The sequence below is a fragment of the Aricia agestis genome, chromosome 4 (genome assembly GCF_905147365.1).
Source record: "Aricia agestis chromosome 4, ilAriAges1.1, whole genome shotgun sequence".
In the NCBI taxonomy this organism is placed as follows: Eukaryota; Metazoa; Arthropoda; class Insecta; order Lepidoptera; family Lycaenidae; genus Aricia; species Aricia agestis.
This window is the reverse complement of record NC_056409.1, coordinates 17,874,321-17,900,963: the sequence shown is the minus strand read 5'-3', so window position 1 is coordinate 17,900,963 and position 26,643 is coordinate 17,874,321. Positions and strand designations below refer to the sequence as shown.

Here is a 26,643-nt window from a genome sequence, read left to right as displayed (position 1 = left end):
AACAAATTATGTTAAATTAATAATATTGAGCGCGAAACTAAACAACAACACTAATCTGATTTAATTTGCGCCTCGCTCAAAAAGAGTCGGTGTAAGTTTAGTGTTTATCAATAAGCGCGCATGAGTTAAACGTGCACGCTTGGAATTTGTACGTCACGATCAAAATTTAATATAAATACACAGCCTTGCGATTACTTTTCATTCGTACCGAATTGTGGTAAGAGTGGTGGTGAAATAAACTTGAAAATAAATACATCAAAAAGTTTGAAAAATCAAAAATCATGGAAAACGGGACGACGAATGGTGCTTCCTCGGAATTTTTTAACCTTAAGAATATGCATCATATTGTCAAGGCACTGTAAGTTTAACCTTAATATTTTTTTTAATATTTGAGTAAGTATATTTATTTCTATTCACTTTAGGTAAATTATGTAAATTTAATAATAAACAACTTTGTTTTGTGAGGTTACAAAGTAGAGATATAGAGATGTTATTGAGATGAACATATAATTTATTTTCCTAGAGTATTCGAAAACTAATATACGTTTTTGTTGATAATTTTTGGGGTTCCATACCCATATACATAGGGTAAAAACCCTACTACTAAGACTTCAATGTCTGTCCGTCTGTCTGTCTGTGTCCAGGCTATAACTCAAGAACCGCTACAGCTAGACTTCTGAAATTTTCACAGTTTGTGTATATCTGTTGTCGCTATAACAACAAATACTAAAAACAAAATAAATTAAATATTTAAGGGGGGCTCCCATACAAAAAACACATTTTTCAGCCTATTTTTTCTCTATTGTGGTACGGAACCCTTCATGCGCGAGTCTAACTCGCACATGGCCGATTTTAATATTTATGATTTCAATGTAAGTATTTCACTTTATATTCTTTTCTATTTGCTTACCTTTTGAATTATAAGAATACTTTTTTCTTTAGGGATAGAAATCAGAAGGTGCTAGACAATATCCTACATGACATTGGAAATACTCCCTTAGTAAAATTATCAAACATTCCCAAGGAAGAAGGAATAGAGTGTGACATGTGTAAGTATGTTATAATTTTTTTAAATATTATTATAAAACACCACATAAAGAGTTTACAGATTTGAATATTATATTTTCAGTATGTATCAGTAGTAAACTGTTTATACTATTAATTAACTTGTAATGCAATGTTTAAAAATATTTGCAGATGCAAAATGTGAGTTTTTGAATCCCGGTGGTTCAATTAAGGATCGCATTGCATTTAGAATGATTACGGATGCCGAAGAAAGGGGTCTTCTCATACCAAAAAAGTCTGTTATTATTGAGCCAACATCTGGTAACACAGGAGTGGGCTTAGCTCTTGCGGCTGCAGTAAAAGGTAAAATTTTCAGTAACATTAATTCATTAATCTATGTATAAGGCTTTCATAAAGGGCAGCTTATATTATAGCGCCCCTTCATTTTAGTATGGACTATAACTTATTAATATTATATAAATTGTATGAGAAATAGAAATAATAAATATATCTTGAGTCAAAAGTGTAACTTACTTTCTCATTATTATATTACTATTGGAGCTTAACATATCTTACCATTCTTACCCTTCTAAAGAGGTACCTTATACCTTATTAAGGTACCTTAATAATAATTATGATAAGTAAATTAATGTTTATTTTGAAAATATTCTAGGATACAGATGTGTAATTGTATTGCCCGAGAAGATGTCAGATGAGAAAGTTAATACCATGAAGGCTCTCGGTGCTGAAATCATAAGGACACCAACAGAAGCCCCATCTTCTTCCCCAGAGAGTAACATTGGTGTTGCTCGTCGGTTGGTCAAGGAAATTCCAAATGGTGTATTACTTGATCAAGTGAGTTTTTTTTGTTGTTAATTGTGGTCATATCATAATATAAAATATTATATCACAACTTAGAGGTTAGAAGTCACGATAGAAGCAAATTTGAAATTCTGAACTGAAACAGCATCAGTTGTTTTTACGAGGGCTGCTATTTATGTATCCGGAATTAAAAAAAGAAACAAACATATATCATTTAATATGGTTTTATTGCTTTTCAAAATATTCGCCGCGATGATCGACACACTTTTGCATACGCTGGAACCAATTTTCATAGCACTTTTTCCATTCTGATTGAGGTATCTCCAAAACGTGCATTTTGAACGCATCAACAGCCTCTTCGCGGCTCGAAAAACGTTGACCACGTAATTTGTTCTTCGCGTATGGAAATAAAAAGAAATCGTTAGGTACCAAATCAGGGCTGTACGGCGGATGACCAGTCAATTCGATCTTTTGACCCTCCAAAAACTGAGTTGTTTCAGCTGAGGTGTGACAGCTAGCATTGTCGTGATGTAATATGATTCTGCGTTGTCGGTTGTCCTTTCTTATTTCTTCAAAGACTTCTGGTAAACAAATGGTCGTATACCATTCAGAATTAACCGTTTTACGATTCTCTAATGGCACTGTAGCCACATATCCATTAATTCCAAAAAAACAGGCGACCATTTGCTTCAAAGTACTTTTTGCACGAGTAACTTTTGTTGGTTTCGGCTCATCTTGGAACACCCACACCGTTGACTGTTGTTTAGTTTCGGGGTCATATGCATAGATCCAAGATTCATCACCTGTGTAGATATTATAAACGGCTTTTGACGTACCACGGTTGTATTTTTTTATCATTTTTTTGCACCAATCGACACGAGCCCGTTTTTGATCGATTGTCAAGTTGTGCGGAATCCAACGCGAACATATTTTTTTTACAGCCAAATGTTCGTGTAATATCTTATGTATGCTCGTCATACTTATGCCTAAGGACGCCTCTATCTCGCGATATGTAACATGACGATCACGCATTATTAGTTCCCGCACAGCATCTATATTTTGTGGGACAACAGCTGTTTTTGGGCGACCTTCTTTATTTTCATCCGTGAGCATAGACCGCCCACGATTAAACTCACTGTACCAGTGATAAACAGTGGTTTTTGATGGTGCTTCATCTCCAAAAGTTGCGGTGAGTTGAATAAAGCACTGTTGTTGATTTAGCCCACGCCGAAAATCGTAGTAAATCATTGCACGAAAATGTTCACGCGTTAAATCCATGGCAAATGAAGACACGCAATTTTCAAAATGACGCCACAATGGAAAAATAATTGACAGTCACATGAAACAAAATGTATTCTTCAACCAAAGAGTTCTATTTTCAAATGTTGTAATTACTTTTTAAATATTGTTCTTGTAAGTGGCCAGTTCCGGATACATAAATAGCAGCCCTCGTAAATAAATAAATAGAATGTATGTAATTGATTCAATTGAAGTAACTTTCGACTATTTAAACTTAATGGATATGAAGGGACAACGTCCGTCGGGCCCGCTAGTAATATAGCACGATAAGAAATGAAGTGTACTTAATGGTAAATTGTGCTCTGCCTTCAGTACAACAATCCGAACAACCCTATCGCCCACTACGATGGTACCGCGGAGGAGATTCTGTGGTCTCTTGACGACGACATCGATATGGTGGTGATCGGTGCCGGCACCGGCGGCACCATCTCCGGCACCGCGCACAAGATCAAGGAGAGGAACCCCAACTGTGTGGTGGTGGGAGTCGATCCCTACGGCTCGATACTGGCAGAACCTGATGAGATTAACAAAACCGACATCACAATGTATGAGGTGATGTATGGTTTGAATTTTCTGGTAGATTGTTTTTATAAATACAGGGTGTAACAAAACTATGTGATAATACTTTCACAGTGAACTCTCTACATGGAACACGTACACACCCTAAAGTATTATCACTTAGTTTTGTTACATGCTGTATAAAAGGATGTATGGAAATGAATCTGAACACATCCAAATGAAGAGATACCTAAAATGAATGTTGTTGTTCGCAACTTCATCCAAAACGCGGGAAACGTAAAATTTTTCAGATTTGTATCTTCATACTAAAAATCTTAATAGATTCAGCGGTTAAAACACGCACATGACCGACACACTTCCGCATTATGGATAGTTGAATTTTTTTTTAAATCTAAGTATATTTAATTAGGGATTTTTATCCGAAGATATGTCAAACCCATTATACCCTTTACTTAAATTTACACTAATATAAATAAATTTACACTGTATAGTCGATATTGGTAAAAATACGGAAAAACGAATTGGCTCTTCAGAAGTTGGTTGTATAGGTGAATAGGGATGATGACAAGGTCAAAGATTAGCGAATTTTGTTAATAAAATAAAGAAATCACGGTGAAAAATAAGTGTTCCCAAAATTTCAGCTCGATAGCATTTTCATTTTTTTTTGCTATGCGCCTTCAAAGTTGGATAATCAAGTCGATTTTTTTTTCAATTAAATTTCTTAATATTTGTATACCATTCGATAACTTATGCAATTAAAAGCCACTTTTGTTATGAAACCACTTTCATAAACGCAATATTTAATATACCTATCGAACAAAGTTCTCTTCCGATGCGTACAAACTACGAAAGAGTGACGTCAGTCTTTCGTAGCACTTTGTATGGAACGTTTCGGGCAGGTCTATTTTATGAGATGTTTGAATTGTCATATCTTGGTGAATTTTTAAGCTATCAGAGTCATTCTTTCAGCGATGTTTCTATTTTTTAAGGGTCTTTCAATTACCAATAAGAAAAAAAATTAGTCATCAAGCCTATTGTAATAGTGTAGTTTAAAAAATCATGGTCAAGTATTTGCAGTTAAGATAGATTACATAAACATATATGTTGTCTCGACCTGATTTCAACAATAACGATATTTGTGAACTCTGTGACGAAATGTTCGTAATCTTTATCGAGTAGATTAACTGTAGCCAAGACCTCGCACTTACGAGTTACTACAACGATTTGAAACATCGATTCGAATACAGAAAGGATATTTTTTTTGAAAAATGTTTCCACTTATTTAGAAAGATCTACTCTCTGTATACAGACATTAAAGCCAGTAGTGGCGTTAGAGGGGGTTGACGCTGGGCGACCGCCCAGGAAGCCGGACAAAAAGGGGCGCTGGAGGCAAACAAAATGGGTGCCAATTTTTTAGCACTATCAGCACTCTGGGCGCCGAAGAAATCTCGGTAGTAGTGGCGGTAGTAGTGCTAAAACCGTCAGATAGCTGATATTAGTACGGTGTTGTGTCCTTGTCTGCTACACATCGTTGTGGCCTTAATATTTGGCAAAACGTCGTATAAAGCTAAAAAAGATTTTTTTACCCATACAGACCGACACAAGATGAAATTCCGTGCCACGACTAGTCTCGTTTTCGACTTAAGAGTAAGGTATGACTTATGACCCATTAATCGTTGTTCATTACATAGGTGGAGGGTATCGGCTACGACTTTTTCCCGAAGACGATCGACCGGAAGGTCGTGGACAGATGGGTGAAGACCGACGACTTCAACTCCCTCAACATGGCCAGACGACTCATACAACAAGAAGGCCTCCTATGCGGTATGTTCATTGTTCAATATCTAAATAAGGCTGGTTAGTAAGAATGACCTGAGTAGTGAGCGTCAACGGAGCTAGAAAGAGTTTTTGAATATCGAACAAATTTCAGTTTTTTTTTATTTCTTGGGAAGTTATTAGGTCTGTGTCGTCATGCAGCCATACATATTATTATACTTATCCAGTTTACTGCATTTTGTAGTCACAGATCATTTATAAAACGAGTCCCAGAATAAGTGTAGGTTAATTTTAACCATGTATTAAAGTAATTTACAATCCCGGAAGTCAAGTAAATAATATTAGAAAACTTAAGCTTGATTTGCTTATATTTTATGTATGAAATGAATGTATGTACATAATGTATTTCGTGGTTAATATTATGTAAAATATTAAAATAGGTATAAATTCATAACAACCTTGAATAACAATTTAAAAATATTTTTGGTAAGATTTATTGTTATAAAAATATGAAATACAGGAAAATTAGTTGAATATGTTTCAGTAGATTTTACTTTTAAGCCCCTAAGAGGACTGTAAAAGTGAATGTAGCAAATTGTGCAGTTACATTATTATTTTATTTGTGCCCTGACTGACTGTCTAGGGCCGGTATAAATAGTCAGTACTCAAGATACATGTCGGTCTCAAGACACAGTTCAGTTCAGGCTCTGTGATTGGTTGGCTGTCAAAATTTGGACCAATCATAGAGTCGAATCGCGTCTTGAGACCAAGTTGCATCTTGAGTACTGACTATTTATACCGGCCTTAGACACGAGCTCGATATCTATATATTAATACGTGACAGAAAAACTTTGTACTTAACCCTTTTTACGAAAAATGGGAAAACGTAGATGCGTGAAATTTCGCACAGTTATAGTTTATATGGTGAAGGAGTGCATCGAGCTAATATTATTTTAAAATTATGCTTTTATCATATATATTTTTAACAAATAAAACGTTACACACACTACGACACTACTACTAGGAAAAATGATAGATTTGTGAGTATACTCTTTAATTTATGGTTGAGGTCTGTTGACAACAAGTTGACAAATTGAAAATGGATTATGGTTTTTTTTTTATTTAATTTTAGATACCATTAGAATTAGACAACGCTTAAACGGCCAGTCTGAGATCAGCTGAGTCCCAGAGACAAGAATTGAAAAAACTATGATGAAGTCAATATTTTTTACAAAATATAGGTAGTAGTCCTAATGTCGTTGCAAGTAAGGTCGAATTTCGACCATTGGGCGATCTCTAGTCACAATAATCTATACTAATATTATAAATGCGAAAGTATCTCTGTCTGTCTGTCTGTCTCGCTTTCACGCCAAAACTACCGAACCGATTGTAATGAAATTTTGTACACAGATAGTCTAAAGCCTGAGAAAGGACATAGGCTACTTTTTAACTGGAAAAAAGGGTTGTAAAGGGGGTAAAAATCCGTAAATTTGTTCAAATTAAGTTACTTCCAAAAATACATAATAGATGACGCCGTGCCGTCTCCTACATCGCGCTGACGCTTGCTCAAAAGTCTTTCTATAAGAGGTGGTATCTTACATTCAAATTTCGGTTTTTTCGATTGTCATTTCTTTTTTACTTTATTAAATAACTTTGTACTTTATCTATGCAGTGATGAGTGACGTAACCTTAAACCTATCAATGATAAATAGTTTATGGGTAAAGTTGTGTAATTGGGGGGCTAAATATACTTTAAAATTTGGCATAAATAAAGTTTAATTTAAAAAAATGAAATAAGTTATGTGCACACTGCACAGCTGTTTTTGGGTGTTTTGATTTAAGGGGTACCAGGGTTTTTTTATAAAAGCTTTTGACACCAATTTTGTTGTTTGAACATCGCGCACTATAAACTGAGGTCCACGCGGACGAAGTCGCGGGCAACAGCTAGTTATTCAATAAAACAGAGATGTTTGTCAATAATAATCTTACATCATACATTAATTAATAGATGCAATTTGAAATAGACTTGTTAAGTATGATCTAATGAATATTAAATAGGATTAACTTCAAGCATTGTAGAGTCGGACAGCTGCGATTAGTATAAACAACTATAGTTGGGGAAGGGAAGAGGGGATTTCGGGACTAGCTCGAGCGAACGAAACTGTCAGATTAAGATAGGGGATGTTTAGTATACCCCAAAGAAGCTTCCATATAAAGCACTGACGATTCAAAGGTTAGGTAAGCCTGTAGGGACATTTTAAAATGTAAAAAAATAAAGCTTCATATTTTCCTAACTAAGTTTCGCAGATATTTTATTTTGCACTAAACTAAATGATTTAGTCCTTTTTGTCTAAAATATGTTTATAATTAACCTAAATAAGCAATTTTCAAGATATCTTTTCTTTTCCCAAACTTTAAAATGGCTGCAGTTTCTGAACCCACCGCTAAAATAAATAAAAACCTGCTAAGTGCGAGTTGGACTCACCCATGAAGGGTTCCGCAGCAACAATAAGGTTTATTTTTTATGAAATTAAAAGGTTTTTGATTTATTTTTATGTTTCAGTTGATTTAATGAAAGTTAATTTAAGGTTTACCATTTATGACGTATAAAAAACTACTAGCTAGATCTCGTTCAAACCAATTTTCGTTGGTAGTTTTTATAGTAATGTACATCATATATTTTTTTAGACTTATCATTTAGAAATTAGAGGGGGGGGGGGGGTGCCACACATTTTACCACTTTGGAAGAGTCTCTCTCGCAAACTATTCAGGTTAGAAAAAAATTATATTAGAAACCTCAATATTGTTTTTAAGGCCTATCCATAGATACCCCACACGCATAGCTTAGATAAAAAAAAATAGTTTTTGTTTCAGTTGTACCTATGGGGACTCCTAAAATTTTTAATAATTTTTCCATTTTTGTATCAAAATCTTAATGCAGTTCACAGACTACGTCATCTACTTACCAAGTTTCAATAGTATAGCTCCTATAGTTTCGGAGAAAAGTGGCTGTGACATACGGACGGACAGACAGACAGACAGACATGAAGAATCTATAAGGGTTCCGTTTTTGCCATTTGGCTACGGAACCCTAAAAACGCTCTTATTATTTTTTAATCAGTTTTACCTAATGTAAAAAACCTACTAGGTCTCCATTACGCTCGAGTGACTACAAAATTAGTACCTACCCCTTCCCTACTACTATTAATTATCTCAGCAGATAGTAGTCACCACACACCATTCGTGTTTGTTTACATATTTTTGCATCTTAATGTAATAGTGCATTGATTGACTGCTGAGTACTCACTCGGTTCCCAGTATGTATTATTATACTTATGTAACATTATGTATTTTGACACAGATAATTTAGTTAATAATGGTTAGTATAAGATAATTAATCATTAGCGGCAATAACACGGGTTCATTTCCTTTATCAACAAAAAACATTGATTACACACTGTTTGGCCTCATAATGATAACTTATCGTAATACGTAGGTTTTATAAGTTATTCTATAAATATTATTAAATCAGATTGATTACTCTTTGAATGAAAATTTAACACGTCATGTGATTTTGAACTGTGTTATCCCTATCTTGTACCTAATCTAGAAGTCATAGGTGATGCACATTGGTTAGGTACACAATACACAATATTCGTGATCTATTAATAACTGAATGTTTGCTGTGACGTTAGTAACTCAAGCCGGGTACTTGATCATTGTAATGCAAATGGTATATCCAAATATTAAAAATAGACTACGCAAATCTGCAATTTGCAGCTTATAGTTACGACCGCTAAACGGAAATCGTGAAACGCGACACGAATTGTCTCTGAAACTACTAGATTATACTAGATTATGTTTATCTAGACTGAAGTGGGCAAATAATATTCAAAATATAAATTATGTCAACAAATAAGAAGTGACGAAAAAGTACCTAAATTGTTTCTTAGTGCTCTTGGACATTCCCTTTGCTACCCAACTTTATTATGCCTATTATGCTTCTGCTTTCCTAAGCTAAACAGTGAACACAGCTAACCTCGACTCAAATTATTATTTTTAACAAAAAATTAAAACCGACTTCCAGGGTAAAAACAATAATAATTTATAATGAACAAAAAAGTATTAAATAATTTAATAATTCTTACTCTTTGAAGTGCCTTAGGCATAATTCTCCTAAACCTCAACTATTTATGTACACAATCTTCATTATTTTGAAGACGGTACCAGCTAATAATACTGAGTTCTATGACAAAATATTTTTTATATTTAAAACTGGTACCGACTTCAAATAATGAAGATATTGTGTACAGAAATAGTTGAGGTTTAGGAGAATTATGCCTAAGGCACTTCAAAGAGTAAGAATTATTAAATTATTTAATACTTTTTTGTTCATTATAAATTATTATTGTTTTTACCCTGGAAGTCGGTTTTAATTTTTTGTTAAAAATAATATTTTCACTCTTTTTAGTCATTTATAAGGTTTCCTGTACAGACTAATGTGTTATGCTTAATGACTTTGGATTCAGGATACACTTTCATGATGTGAGAAGTCATTGTCTGAGATCACTACCACTTGAGAATTATTGCTTAAGCAACTCCAAGCATATACCACTGTATAATATGCTTGACGTTAATCAAGCAATGATAAAATTAATGTTCATACGCCTGTCTTTAAAGGCTCTAAAGTTCTGTTCAGTGACTTTCTTTCTATCATTACACTAATGAAAACTCATCGGCTCAACATAATATAATATTATGCTCAAATATAATCGTCCGTATTTTTAAGGAGATTAGCATACCTCAAAGATCTCATGATCAAATTGCTAACTTGGTAACCTAAACACTAAGGTGGAATCATTTACATTGATTTAACATTATAATTTTTTAAATCGTTCGACAAATTCGGGTTTCGATCTTAAAGACGATTAAAAGTACCAACAATAGGGTTATAATTAGATAATTCTTGGTCTGGTGACTGGTGGTAGTGATGATGATGATGATGATGAATGTAACTTGCATAGTAGCATATGCTTTCAGTTCTTAAACCAACTCCGAAAGCCGCAAACTTGTATTTATAAGGAATCCGGAGTTCTCTTAGCACCTTCGGAACTATGGTATATTATCTAATAGCAAAATCTTGCTTTTTGGTAGCATATGCTTAGGATACTTCTCATATAATCGAAATCAGTATATGTTTCCATATAAATTTTGACGAGTTCCCTCGATTACTCATGGATGTATGGTGCAATAGTGGTGATGATGATGATGATTAATTAAATTTGCAAAGTAGTATATGCTTTCAGTTCTAAAGACAACGCCAAAACCCCCAAATATGTATCTACATACATCACAAGGAGTAAGGAGTTCTGTTCACCACCTTCGAACCATTATGTATCCTGGTGCGAAATCTTACTTTTTGGTAACATATACCTGAAATACTTCTTAAGAAATAAAAAAAACCATATGTTTCCATTTGAATTTTGAGGAGTTCCCTGGATTACTCATGGATCCCATCATCAGATCACCACTTTTGTGAAAATGGGACCAAATTGGAGTGAAACCTAATATAACAAAACAAAAATTTTCAAAATCGGTTCACAAACGGCGGAGTAATCGTTGAACATACATAAAAAAAAAAACATATCCACAGCCGAACGTATAACCTCCTCGTTTTTGGAAGTCGGTTAAAAAGCGTATTATAAACATAAAATTGTATATTACACTTTTTTCTACTCAACCTTTATAATAATTTTAAGGCAGTGCCAACTGCTAGCTAAGCTATTGCAGGAATTTTGACGCTTTCACTCATTACCGTTTAAAAAAATCCCAATGCAGGTGGCAGCAGCGGCGCGGTGATGTGGGGCGCGCTGCAGGCGGCACGCGGGCTGAAGCCCGGACAGAAGTGTGTGGTCATCCTGCCCGACAACATCCGTAACTACCTCACCAAGTTCATCTCCGACCAGTGGATGGAGGCCAGGGACCTCAAGGTCGTCGATGACAAGAAGAACTTGTGGTAAATATCCACACATATAATATATTATAGTTTATGGTGTGATGGTAAATATTCCTCTATGGTTTGGTAAATATCTTTCTATAGTCTATTCGCGATATGGTTGAATCGTTAACGCGATGCCCAAGGGGAAACGATCAGACCTTGTTAGTAGTCACCACTTTACACAGTGGGGGCTTGCAAGGATGTTCGTCCGACCGAGCGGGGTGTAAAGGGTCAGACCGTCGATACAAAATCTAAAAAATCGTCACGGGAACTATGTCGAGTCTGTGCTCTTTTCCTAGGCTCCTTTTTTCTGCCAGGCGGTGGCCTGTCGGCGAACTGTTAATGTGTGGGGCCCTTTATACTCGGTCAGGCCGAAGCAAGACGTCATTTCAGACGTTCTATACTTCTATAGTGTTGCCGATCTCAGAAACTTCGTTAGCGCGATTCAGGATTTGTTGGTCTGCCACAACACCAATCACGCGGCATTAGGCGGGTCCACACCAAGCGAGCCGTCGCGTCGCGGCCGAGGCCCGCCTCGCGCGGCATGCGCCGTACGCCTTGGTGTGGACGTTGTTCGCCCGAGGCGGGCGCATGTTCACGCTCGGGTGAGCGCGCGCGCGGCCGAGCCGAGCGGTGTCGGTTTTTTGAAATGCTCAAAGGTGCCTCGGTCGTTTGCCTCGCGCAGTGTGGACGTCACATGTTTTATTTTGTGCCGCGGTCAAAAATGAAGGATCAGAGTCGACAACTAATAAGTTTATACGCCGCAAATGTATGGCTTTGGGATGCCAGGGATCCCAATTACTCTAACAGAGGGATGAGAGAAGATTCTTGGAGAAAAATCAGCCGCAAAATGAATATTCCTGTTAAGGATCTAAAAAAATGGAGTCTTTGTAAGGATCATACAGACGAGATTCTCCTATTTTTATAGTTGTGTATGGTTGTGTATAGCAGAATAAAAGCATAAGCTGCCATGGCTGTGCATACGTGCGGTGCCATCGTGTCTTTGTGAGCAATGGCTCGGGCTGTTCGAGCGAGGCAACCTTGCTGTACACGCCCGTCCGCCTCGCCCTCGGCGAGAATGCCTCGCCCGCGGCTGCTCGCTTGCCGCGCGCGGCGGGCCTCGCCCGAGGCGGCTCGCTTGATGTGGACCCGCCTATTGTTGAGGCTGTTTACACACACGCCGCTGCCGCTGCGGTGTGTGTATAAACAGCCTGACTATGACTAGCTGTTGTTGAATTGGGAGGAGGTCTACACTCTACATACTTATTATCTTTCTGTCCTATCAGTCTGAACTGAATAATACTAAAAACTTTCCTATGTCACGCTAATTTTTAAATTAGGTTGGCAATTAGCATTACAGCCGTCCAAATGAGTCTGTTTTACCACTTCTCCTTCAAAGATGACCGAGAAAGAGAAATAAAACGTACGGTAATAATTTCCTCCAACTATACACCTGTAGTAAATTTTAGTGCTATGTTGGTATTTAAATACAAAATGACGTGCTTCTGCTATGCTATGCATATTAAATTACTTAAGCCATAAATAATTACGAGCACTCTAAGATTCATAAATATATTTTATAATTTATTTTGTTACGTAGGCCCGAAATTCTGAATATAATCGTGTGAGGGACCTTCACGTTAATGCATTTTGAATGTCTTTTTTTCGTAATGGGGTAAACGGGTGTGTACATACAAATAATACAATCTAATCTACAACATATACAATATAAATGTACGGACACTTAATAGTTCTTTTAATCTCTTTAATTACTAAAGGCAATGTTTTTTTAATAATTTCTGATAGCACATGAAGATGAAAAAAAAATAAGCACCTACCTACCTATTCATATTTCAAAATCTATTGACGTAATTTTCATGTTACGAGTATAATATAATCGATTTGCAATATCTACTTGAGTTGCTTGCGTTAACTACTCGTTACTTGTCCGATAAGTTATCGTAAAATAAATAATATATGAGTTCTAGCCAACAATATTTTCGTGTTAATTTCTTCGCACACGTGGACTGTAGTCTAAGCGATAAGTTGAGAATGGCGAAATATAGAGATAAGGGTCATAAAAATACGTGCGATAGCTCATTAGATTCGGGAAGACGTCTAGAAAAATATATCGAAAAAATGCAAAAGTTATAAGCAAATTAGTTTGCAAAAAAAGGCATTATGTTTTTTGTTAAAAACTCCGAAACTATTAACATTTAAGAAATTTAAAAAAAAGATTCTTAAAGAAGAGGAAATTTCCATAATTTCCCAACTCCCGGAATTCTATCTCTACTATTTATAATTTTAATTTAACGCTGAAAGTAAGCCTCCGTGCGGCATTTTTAGGTAGCGCGCGTGGCTTCAAAACCGAGCACGTCACACTGATTATTTTTTTAAAGGTATTAAATATTAATTTAAAATTTTCAAAAACTTATGGTATATTCCGAACACTTCAAAGAATTTGCTTCCGTTGGGAATTTAACTTAAAGTTAATTTTTCAACAAATTAGACAAATGTTAACTAACGAAGTTTTCGAGCTTCCGTCCTCATTGTACTTTAAAGAAAACGTTTAAATAATTTTCGTAAAATTTTTCACTTCGTGGAGCCCTTGATATAAACATACTTAAAACAAGATCACGCCATAAAAGTTTATAAAAATTTAATACTTTTTTTTATAATCATTTTTTAACTTGAACAAAAAACTAGAAATCCACGTAATATTGTCAAAAAAAAGTTGTTTCATTTATTATCACGTAATTGATTTGATATCAATGAAGGACTTTGATATCAATTAACTAAAAAAAAATTTTTTTCCGCCATTTGCTAATAAAAACCGAATATATAACCTCCTCGTTTTTTGGAAGTCGGTTAAAAAACAAAGTCGCTTTTTTCCCCTCATGTCCCTTTGTTTCCTTTAATCTTTAAAACTACGCAACGGATTTTGATGAGGTTTTCTTTAATAGATAGAGTGATTCAAGAGGAAGGTTTATAAGTATAATAACATTCATTAAATGGAGAAATACTGTTAATTTTGGGATTTCTAATGTTATGTCGTAAATAATTATTATTTTTCCGCTTACGTTGCAAACACAGGCTGAACCCTACGAGATTTATCAAAATAATGTACCAAGTATTGTACACTATGAAAAGGTCTACAGAATAAATCAATAAAATAAAAATTGTTTTATTTCTGAATAAATTTGAACCAAATGTTCTCAGAAAGTCTACATGGTGCCTACCACCGGTTCGGGAACTAACCCCGGCGAGAAGAACCGGCGTAAGAAACTCGCAAGGGGCCACCTTTTACCAAAAAAAGTGCAAAATAATAATAGCTTAAGAAAACTCCGCGATGGTATATGTCTTAAGCGCTTATTCCACTTGTCCTATTTAGGAAGTCCTAGCTAGGATCCTAAAAAATTTAATTAAGTGGAATAACATTTAGAAAGCTAGGATCCTAGCTAGGATCCTAAATCGGAAAAAAATGTGGCTCCTGAATGACTAAATCAGTATTGCCAGATGGTTTCAACCTTTTATCTGTAGCGGGAACTGCTAAATCTGTATTAAAGTCAATTTATATTATGTTATAAGATCTGGAATCCATTCGTAGGTAATTTCTTAAGTCTGCTGGTTCCAAGTAGTTTAGAAAGTTCATAATTCATAATTTTACGTGGAGCAAAAATTCTTTCAACCATCTTTTTCGCCTTTTATTTATTTTTATTTTCATTGAGCCAACAGTTAAGCCTATGAGAAGACCAATTTTTTGTTGCCTTGATAGAACTGGGCCATTAAGAAGACGTCTGACCAAAATGACAACTGATTTAGTCACTAAATTAGGACAAGTGGAATAAGAAGCGAACTAATTAGTCTCCTATGTAGGATCCTAGCTAGGACTTCTAAATAGGACAAGTGGAATAAGCGCTTTAGATATCTTATGGATATTGGGTGAGTCAGTTAAAGTGCAAAAAGTTTATTCTATTCTCATTAAATTACATAAAACAGGTTCTTGTTTGAATAAAACATAATATTAATTAGTGGTAGAGAATTTTTTAATATAGTTTTTTAGACATAAAGGAATAAATTATTAAATTTTAAGTAAAATGTTACTCCACTAATAAAATATAACAGATCGTATTAACTAAAAAGAGAGAGAGAGAGAGGGCGCCACTGTGCCACGGTTCACATCGGCTCCGCGTTAAAAAAATCAAAATAATAGTCAAAAGTGTTTAAACTTCTCCAAATCTGCATTAAATCAAAGGACAGTGAAAAGTACTGTATGGACAAAGTAAAGTTTTTCTCAGTGAAAGTGTAAAACACTAAAAAACTTACAAAATTGTGATTGACTTAACAACGGACAAATTGCAACTTTTTCACAGTGTTTAAGTGCAAAAATCAAATAAACTCGGTGAAGTGACTGTAATTATTCGAAATATACCGGATTTTTTATAGTGTGTGGAGAAAGAACTGCGTCGGTGAAATTTATAACCTCAAAAATGCAAAGTTACGAACTTGCAAAATCATCAAGAGTGTAAAACACAAGAAAGCGCCATCTATTGTTAATCAGCCGAACTAGTGCGTGACATAGATAACTGTGGTCAGGAAGTGTTTCGGCCATTCACCTCAAGAGGGCACTTTGACAACTCTGGTCAAGAAACGTTTCACCCACCTACCACAAGAGGGCACTAATAGCACCATAATATTATATTTCCTTATCAAACTCACAAAAAAATGGAGGAAATTAAATTTTTATTGAGGTCCATGCAAGAAGAAATGCGACAACAAAAAGCGGATATGTTGGAGATGAAAGAAGAACTGAAAAGTACCATTATTGACAACATTAATGAAAAGTTTAGCAGCTTGGAGTTAAAAAACAACCAACTAGAGGAACAATTGAATATTCAAAAAAGCAAGATAGAAAAAATGGAGAGACTGAACAGAAGGAAAAATATAGTATTATATGGGGTGGAGGAAAATGAAAAATCCTACCGGGAACTGGAAAACCTAGTACTGGACATCATTAACAACATATTAAACATCAAATGCAATGAAAATAGTTTGGAGTCAGTAAAACGCATTGGTAAAAAAGGCATAAACATCAGACCTATTGTCGTGACAATGATTACTATGGGATTAAAAATAAAAATATTAAAAAACAAAAACAAATTACAAGCATCGCCCTACTACATAAAAGAAGATTTTCCGCCAGAAATTCTAAACAAACGTAAAGACCTACAAGCAGAGCTCCAAAAGATAAGAGACTCAGGAAAAAGAGCAATATTAAAGTACGACAAAATTATTATCCTAGAAACAAAAAATAACCACAGGACTCAAACCACCCAGGCGCAGTCCGAGCAAGGGAAATATACAAACAAAAGACGAAATATATCAGAGTCACCAGAATATATAGGCACTTCGTCATATAAAAAACAGCCTTCGAAAGTCAACAGAAACAACAGTTTAAGCAACTACCTTATAAAAGAACCAAAACGCAATCATAATGGAACTCTATCATCACAAATACTAACTCCAGAGCCTGGCACGACAATGAATTAGCAATCAACGCGAACCCCTCAAACCGACAATCTCCCAAGACGGCTGGTCACCGCAGGAGAGCTAGACCACAACCCTCGAGAGGCAGAAAACCTAATTAAACAAGAAAATCTATATTATGTAGCGGCATACAATGTAAGAACTCTATCGACACATGCGAGATTTATAGAATTGTTAGATGCTTTAGAAAACATAAAATACGATATAATTGGTCTTTCAGAAGTAAGACGCCTGGGTAATACAATTCAAGAGACACAAAATATTATATTCTACTTTATAGGAGAAACTCCGGGAAGGTATGGAGTCGGGTTTATAGTAAAAAAATCGCTAAAAAACTACATAATAAGTTTCGTCGGTCTCTCAGAAAGGGTGGCACTATTAAAACTAAATATAGGCAACTTTAAAATAAGCTTTATACAAGTTTATGCGCCAACAGATGCAGCCCCTGACGAAGAAGTAGAGTTCTTCTACAACACCATTGGGAGAGCAATTAAATTAGCAGACGAAAACATTGTAATCATGGGAGACTTTAATGCCAAAATTGGCCAACCGTCATTTAGCGAAAGACCTACAGTGAACAACTTTGGCTACGGACAACGAAATGACAAAGGAGATAGGTTACTACAGTTTGCTCATGAAAATAATCTCTCTATTATGAATACGTTCTTCAAAAAGAAAAGTAAACAAAGGTGGACGTGGAGATCTCCCGATGGAATTACCAAGAACGAACTCGACTACATCCTAACAAACCTACCAAAGAACGTTCATAACTTTGAAGTACTAAACATACAGTTTCCGTCAGATCACAGGTGCGTCAGAGCTACTTTTCAATTTAAACCTGTCAAGAAAAACAGAAACAGCTACCGAAGTTCTCTGACAAACTCATTACAAAACATCGATGAAGTCTCAAAGTACCTCGAGGCTCTACAAAACTGGCAACACCAGCTTGTCAACCAGCATGAAGTCGACTCAGTCCAAACCTACTACAATAAAATAATATCCGCCATTGAAAACAGCCTACAGTGCTCTCTTCCTTCTGATAATACTCAATTAAGCAAATGTAGCGCTATTTCAGATCGCACGCGAGCACTAATGGAGCGTAGAAGAATCCTACAAAAAACTAAACCAAAAACAAGGTCGATGAAGAACGAGCTAAAGGCCCTCTACAAGCTCATAAGTAAATATATTCAATATGACTATAAAGAACATCGGAAAATAATTATAGAGAGACACCTAAACTCTACGCGCAGCCTAAAACGAGCTTTCAATGAACTTAGAACTCACAGGACTTGGATCGAGGGTCTCAGTAACTCGGATAAAATATCTTATAACAGAAAAGACATATTACAAATAGCAACAAACTTTTACAGAGCTTTGTATGATTCCCAAGAACCTTACAACAATCCTCGATCTGAACTTAAAGTTACGGTCAACGACACAGAAATAAATCCGATTGAAGAAAACGAAATTTTAAATCAAATCAAAAAACTTAAACCAGAGAAAAGTCCAGGGCCCGACAAAATTTCAAATGCAGCTATAAAATCTGCTAGTACTTTGCTGGCCGCTCCCCTAACGATCCTCTTCAATAAGATACTAGAGACCGAAAAAACCCCTGAGCAATGGTCAGAATCGCACATAATATTGCTCTACAAAAAAGGCGATCCCAGCGATATAAGTAACTATCGACCCATTAGCCTTTTGCCAACACTATACAAACTGTTCTCGTCGATCATAGAAAAAAGGATAACTACATCTCTTGACCCTCACCAGCCTATTGAACAAGCGGGATTTCGACGAGGCTACTCTACAGTGGACCATATTTATTCATTAGAAATCATCTTCGAGAAGTACCAAGAATTTCAAAGACCACTCTATGCCGCCTTCATAGACTACCAAAAAGCGTTCGATACTGTACTGCACCAATCAATATGGGAAGCCCTAGAAACACAAAATGTAGAGACTAAATACATCAGGGTACTAAAATACTTGTATCAAAACAATATTAGTAGAGTCAGACTGGAAACTACAGGACCTCCATTTCCTATCAAAAGAGGTGTGAGACAGGGGGACCCGCTCTCCCCGAGAATATTTATAGCTGTACTAGAATGCATAATAAGAAAAGCTAATTGGAGCAAAACCGGACTGAATATCAACGGAAAATATATCAGCCACCTAAGATTTGCAGACGATCTAGTCCTATTGTCTGAAGACAGCAAAGAGCTGGAACATATGATAACTGAACTACTGACACTAAGTAGACAGTCAGGACTAGATATCAACTTTAATAAAACCAAAGTGATGACTAATGCAGCCAAAAATGAAATTAAGATCGATAATAAAATTGTAGAGTATGTCGACTCATATATATATCTCGGGAAACAAATTTCCTTGACACAAAACCACAATGAATTAGAAATAGATAGACGAGTAAAAGGCACTTGGAAGAAGTATTGGGGACTCAAGGAAATTTTTAAAAGCAGTATGCCAGTGAAAGTAAAGAAAAATGTCATGGATAGTGTATCTTACCATCGCTCACTTACGCCTGTCAAACATGGAAATTTACAAATCGAGTTAAGAACAAAATAACGACTTGCCAGAGGAGCATGGAGCGCAGCATGCTGAACATAAGAAGAGTACAAAGAATACGTCACTCCAAAATACGAGAGATATCACGGTTAACAGATGCACTATCTTATGCAAAGAAATTGAAGTGGCGCTGGGCAGGCCACGTGGCGAGAATGAGCGACGATAGATGGACAATTCGACTAACTTCATGGACAGGACCCAAAGGCATCAGAAAAAGAGGTAGACCTAGAGCAAGGTGGGCAGATGAGATCATAGAAACCGCTGGTAGTTCATGGATGACAAAAGCTACAGATAGAGATTATTGGACATCTCTCGAGGAGGCCTTCACCCTCAAATAAGAGGGGTTCACGTAGAAAAACTTGTAAAATAATTGACAATCAATATAATAAAAAATATTGTACTTGTAGCAAAATCCTTATGTTAATATATTTTAATTTAATTAATTTTTATACTTACCAATCAATTTTGCATGAATGTCAATTGTAATTATTCTGATAAATATATTATTAATCAATGTATAACAATTTCAATATTATCTATTCTGGAACTTTAAATCATGTAAACTGTAGACAAACGTGAAATAAAAGGCTTTTTATTTTATTTTATTTATTTATTATTAACTAAAAAAAAACAATCAAAACAACAACAGTCTTAGGTTCACATGTTTAAGTAAAAGTTTTTAGGATTTTTACGAAGTAAGAGAATGCAAACTAGCTTGTATTTGCACTTAACCTAGTTGGTTAACTGCAAATATAAGCTTTTTTAGGGTTCCGTAGTCAACAAGGAACCCTTATAGATTCGGTTTGTCCGTCCGTCTGACCGTCTGTCTGTACGCGGTTTTGCTCAGAGACTAAAGGACCTACAAAGCTGTAATTTGGCATGAATGCTCATATTAATAATGCCGACAAAATGGTATTACATAAAATCTTAAAAATATTTTTTATGGTACCTTTCGTACACATGAAGCGAGGATGATTTTTTTTCTCGCGTCCGCCCTATCATGTGGGGTGTCGTTGGATAGGGTTTTTAAAAATATTGTTCAAAGATCATTTTCCGATTTAGAGATCCATTTGTGAAATATGAAGTAAGTGAAAAAAATCGTTAAGAGTCCAGTGACCTCTACTAACTAAACGGTTGCTTCTGGAAATGTGAAAAAATTCACGGGAATAGGAAATATGCTGAATTTAAAAGGAAAATTATCACGGCAAGACTTCAAAAGTTATAACTAAAAAAAATGTATTCGGCGAAGTATAAATGAACTTTTCGTTCAAATTCCTTTGAACGGAACTGAGATTATGTTGTTAGTAGTGTAAAACACGATATAAATGTACATTCATTGACCATACAAAAATTATCAAAAACTAGCGGTACAACGAATCGTATATTGCGCGTGACCCGACAAGCACTTGGCCGGTTTTTTTATTAAAAAAAATCACACTTGAAACCAAAATTGAAACGGATAGTATCAGGAAATCTGCAGATTACCTAATCTGCAGAATACGTTAACGTGCACGTTGCCACAGAATATATATTAGTAGTACCAACAGAAGTCTCACTAGCGAAACCCGTTTAAAGAAATAACGACTCATGTTACAATACTATTAATTTCAAATTCCGACCGCGCAGTGCTTGGTGCCTACAATTACACTTGCGTGCAAAGAAATCGACCCACCCCGCGCATTTCTGTTCAAGTCGCTATATCTTAAAAAGTTATAGTTATTTATCATTTCTTTTTATTAATAATGCGAGTTAATATGATAGGGAATGTGTACGTTTACTCAACATTTTCTAAAACCAACATGCTTGACTACAAACGACACAAATCACTAAGCACCCCCATCACTCAGTTTTTTAATCGTTAATTGAACGGTTTTGTTCTGTATGAAAAATCGGTCAAATCTTATTGTTTTTGTTTTGTTTCGATTTTTATTGATTTATTGTTCATTTAACTTCATTTTAAACGTAATTTCTTTGTGGCAGAATGGATATTACTCCGAATAAAGCCTCTCAAGCAGGGGCTTTGCTAAGAGCTGAATTTAGGCAACGAGTTGTAGCTAGAAGTCTTAATTTAAGTCGAACTTCGTTTACAAAGTATTCTTTTCGTTTACGAAGTATTCTAGAGACTCTAAACTTTACCATGCGACCATGTTCAGGAAGACATTGGGCTACATTTGAACGTGATGACCGTTTTAAGGTGTCAACGTCCTTGCGGAATAGACATCTCATTTCAGTTCAAGTGCAACGACGGCCAAGAGAAGTCCGATGAGTTACAGTAATTGAGTAGACTACGACGAAGACTTGCAGGCAGCTGTTTGACTTCACAAAAACTCGCTAACGGTCCAAAATTAGCCCCAGCACACAGTCAAGCGCAGGTTAGTTTCGCACGTTCTCATGTTGATTTTTCATTGGAGCAACGGCGGGTCGTGCTCTTTTCTGATGAAAGCTAAGTCAGTCTTTATAGTAACGATGGTCGCAAGAAAGCATACAGTAGACAAGGAGAATGATTTGCGCAGGCGTGCATTGACGAATGGCTTCCATTTGGTAGGTGTTCGGGGACTGTATGGGGCGAGATTTCTTTTGATGCATAAACCAATCTTGAGTTCGTAACCGGGCCGCGCCTTGGCACTTTGAGTACCTATCGCTACATTCAGGGCGTACTGGGACAACATGCGGTGCCATGATCTGGTTTTGTTGATGAAGGTTTCATATTGATGTAGAACAATGCTCGACCGCACGTTGCTGCGAAAGTTCGTCAATATATTCTCTCCGACGTCGAAATTTCGGGTTTGGACTGGCCAGCAAGGAGTCCTAACCTTAATCCTATTGAGCACCCATGGGGAGAACTCAAAAGGAGGGTCAGGGCCCGGACTCTTGCCGCAGATACCCTTTAGGACCTCCGGATGGCTGTACAAGAAGATCGGCATAGTATCGCTCAGGAGTTCATCATAACTTTGATAAGGTCAAGGAAAACCCGGATAGAAACCTAAATTAGGGTAATGGGTGGCACTACGAGCTATTGAAATCAATTTGTTAGTGTCTTTTACAAGAAAGATGTCATTAATCGCCTACTGAAATGTTATGCCAAACTGACCGGTTTTTGTTTTAAGGCTGTAGAATTAGTAAACGATTTACAGTTACAATAACTATAGCATTAATTAAATCCTTATTGTACTACCTTTAAAACGATACCAACATTTATTTAATACTAATTATATTTCTTGAGTTATTACCGTTTGAATCATAAGGAGTGGGTCGATTTTTTTGCACGCAAGTGTATATTCACCTACATGTCCGCTCTCTGTCTATCGCATAACTCGTACCTTTTCTGACGAAATCAAGGTTTTCGCCTTTTAGAAAACAAAATATTATTTTTGAATTACTATTGGTATGAATGGCAAACCTTTTTATAGTAATATAAAATTTTAGTAACCCAACCTATATTTTATAGTAGTTTTATATATTCGATTATAGTGCAGGAAACTTTTACAATTTAAACATAGTAACTTGTGTTTATTTCTGTGTAGTTTGTGCGTTTCTTTGTATGAAATTGGTTTATTTGCTATGTTTGTATAGTTTTTATCTACTTTTTATATTTAAATACCTTATTCAAATACATATTTCATTGGCCTTTCTTAATTGTTCATTTTTGTAAGATTTATAACGATTTTGTCACAGCGGTTAAATCAGTATCATGAATAAAATTCCTCTATGATCAGTAAACAGTAGATACGCGACGAAAAATCTTGCGCGTGCGTCACCGCTCTCTTGTGAGTCCCTACTGATTGGATACCCGCGGTTGGTACTTACAGTTCGATACCTATTCTCGCGAGTGGGACAGGCCTGACGTTGCATGTTAACGTATTCTGCATTCTAACGGTAACATCGGAACTCGGAAGTAGCAAAAGCTTCGGGGTCGAGCTGATTCGATTCTGATTCTGTCGGGAGTGAGGCAGCTGATATCGTTAAATGTTGTAGGTGGTGGAATCTCCCCGTCCCAGAGGAGCTGCCGCAGCCGGTGACGACGGTGTCCAATAACAGCTCCCCGGTGGAGGCGCTCGCCCTCCTCTACCGTACCAAGGCCACCGCGGTGCTCGCGGTCGATGACAAGCAGTGAGTTGCTAATTGCTATTCCCTTACATCAGCCTTTCCCAAAGTGGGCGATAAGGCCCCTTTGGGGGCGTTGAAGGCTTAAAGAGGGCTGTTGTGGGCCCCAGAAAAAAATGGGGGCGTTGTGTAGAGGTTTGGGGTGATTTGAAAAAAATCATTTCATCTGGATGAATTTTAAATTAAATTAATATATTCCCTCAGATTAGTTTAAATTTTTGGCTCCATGGTTTTGGAGGCGACTTCTTAAAATATAATATTTTGTTAAACAAAAATCTCGGAATACCGGTATTGGAGAAATTCGGGAATGCATTAAGTCGGTGGTAATGGTAAAAATATGGTTTGAAAACGACTAAGTAATTTAGCATTTTGTATTTATTTTTATAAAATTTGCGGCAATAGAAATTGTAATAAAGATAAGAATAAAGATAATTTGTTCTTAAAGTGGGCAGTAGACAAAATAAGTTTGGGAACCTCTGCCTTACTTATATCATTTATTAGTAAAGCTATCGTTACCCCTAATTTTAATATTGTTTATTATATAGCTTTAATCTTTTGAGGTTCTATGGCCACAATAGACCCCCTTTTATCTATCTCATTATTACTTTCTTCTAGTTATTATATTTTGTGTATAGACTGGCCAGACAGCAGAGCATATTAACACTTTCATTAAATGAAAATCTATACTAATATAATATTATAAATGCGAAAGTATCTCTGTCCGTCTGTCTGTCTGTCTCGCTTTCACGCCAAAACTACTGAACCGATTGTAATGAAATTTTGTACACATCTAGTCTAAAGCCTGAGAAAGGACATAGGCTACTTTTTAACTGGAAAAAGGGGTTGTAAGGGGGTGAAAATGCGTAAATTTGTTCAAATTAAGTTACTTCCAAAAACTCATAACAGATGGCGCCAAGAGTCGCCTTGATCGCGCTATCGCTTGCTCATATGTATTTATATAAGAGGTGTTACCATGTTGGGTTGAATTTTTCGATTCTTTCGATTGTTATACACGTTATTAATTAATAACGCACCTACCAACTTAGATATTAGAAACAACAGCACCAAAACTATTGAACCTATTGTAATGAAATTTTGTACACAGATAGTATAAAGCCTGAGAAAGGACATAGGCTACTTTTTTACTGGAAAAAGGGGTGTTTATGCGTAAATTTGTAAAAATTAAGTTAGTTCCAAAACTCATAACAGATGGCGCCAAGAGTCGCCTAGATTGCGCTATCGCTTGCTCATATGTATTTCTATAAGAGGTGGTACCATTTTGTGCTAAGTTTTTCGATTCTTTCGATTGTTATACACGTTATCAAATAACTCACCTACCAACATAGATATCAGAAACAACAGCATACCAATAATAAATACTAAATAGTTTATGGGTAAAGCTAAAGTTGTGTAATGCAGCTAAGTTGTGTAAAGCTAAATAAGCTTTAAAATTTGGTATAAAAAAGTTTAATTTAAAAAAAAATATTATGTGCACACTACACGGGCCACGGCTGTTTTGGGTATTTTGATTTAAGGGGTACCAGGGTTTTAAAAAGCTTTTGACGCAAATTTTGTTAAACTGAAGTCCGCGCGGACGAAGTCGCGGGCAACAACTAGTACTTATATTATAAATTACTTATATAACATCTTCTTTTTGCAGAGTAATAACTGGAGTATTCACTGCTGATGACGCAAGAAAAAGACTCGCGAATTTATCAGGTTCTACTACTGAGCTGCTGTCCAAATTTTTAGTGAAGAAATTCTACAAAGTCAACCTGAGTAAAAATCCAACAATAGGAAAAGTGTCTCGCATGCTGGATATCTCACCTTATGTAGTTGTTTTAAACGCAGGTCAGTATGATGTTAATATTTGGTTAATATTCAGACAAGTGCAAACCATGTACACTGTTGTGTTTTGACACGTCTTAGTGCTTGTTTTGTTAAAAAAGTTAAGTTGTAAAGTAAATAAAATGGCCTGTATAAAAAAATCATTTCACTTTTTTCAGACCCGATAACGAAAGTTGAAGTACCAGTTGGTTTAATCACATCAGGAGACTTACTTCATTATATCACAAAAACCAAATGAAAGATGTTGCAGCAGACCCAATGAAATATAAAGCAAATAGTGGCATTTCATAATATTATAATATGTGCATTTTATATTAAGTATACAATATATACTTATACTAACTTATTATTAATAAGGGTATTTTGATAAGTAGGGACATATTTTTACACAAATAAAAACTTTAGGTACCTATGTTTAAAAAGTGTTTTATTTCAATATAAATCAATAAAACCCATTTCATTAATCCTTATTTTATTGCTCAACCGATTCCTTGCCTGTGACGCACCTAGTGCGTCATAAAGAAACCTTTAGGGAGGCCAATGACACGACAAACGCGTCATATGAAAATTATTCCATAATATGGTATAATTGTTTATTCATCCATAATTATTCGCACACTAAAATAAATAAAATGCTATCTACCGAGCTCCTTTATCTATACTAATATTATAAATGCGAAAGTATCTCTGTCTGTCTGTCTCGCTTTCACGCCAAAACTACCGAACCGTTTGTAATGAAATTTTGTATACAGATAGTCTAAAGCCTGAGAAAGGACATAGGCTTACTTTTTTGCTGGAAAAAAGGGTTGTAAGGGGGTGAAAATGCGTAAATTTGTTCAAATTAAGTTAGTTCCAAAACTCATAACAGATGGCACCCTGCGTCTCCTACATCGCGGTGATGCTTGCCCAGACTTCTTTCTATAAGAGGTGGTATCATCTTACATTAGAGTTTCGATTTTTTTCGATTGTTATTACTTTTTTACGTTATTAAATAACTCAGTACTTTATCTATGCAGTGACGTAACCTTAAAAGTTAAACTTATCAATGATATAAATAGTTTATGGGTAAAGTTGTGTAATTATGGGCCTAAATAAGCATCAAAATTTGGCATAAAATATAAAGTTTAATTTAAAAAAAA

At 35.7% G+C, this 26,643-nt stretch overlaps 1 protein-coding gene across 1 annotated transcript; it reads left to right on the top strand.

Annotated features, from left to right (window-relative positions):
- LOC121726578 (cystathionine beta-synthase) lies at positions 1 to 25,838 on the top strand. Its single transcript, XM_042113993.1, has 10 exons — positions 1 to 358; positions 943 to 1,049; positions 1,198 to 1,368; positions 1,679 to 1,860; positions 3,439 to 3,678; positions 5,337 to 5,469; positions 11,260 to 11,437; positions 23,528 to 23,662; positions 25,317 to 25,507; positions 25,663 to 25,838. The coding sequence occupies exons 1-10, from the start codon at positions 282 to 284 to the stop codon at positions 25,740 to 25,742; spliced, it is 1,494 nt and encodes a 497-aa protein (XP_041969927.1). The 5' UTR covers positions 1 to 281; the 3' UTR covers positions 25,743 to 25,838.
- The last annotated feature ends 805 nt before the right edge of the window (positions 25,839 to 26,643 follow it).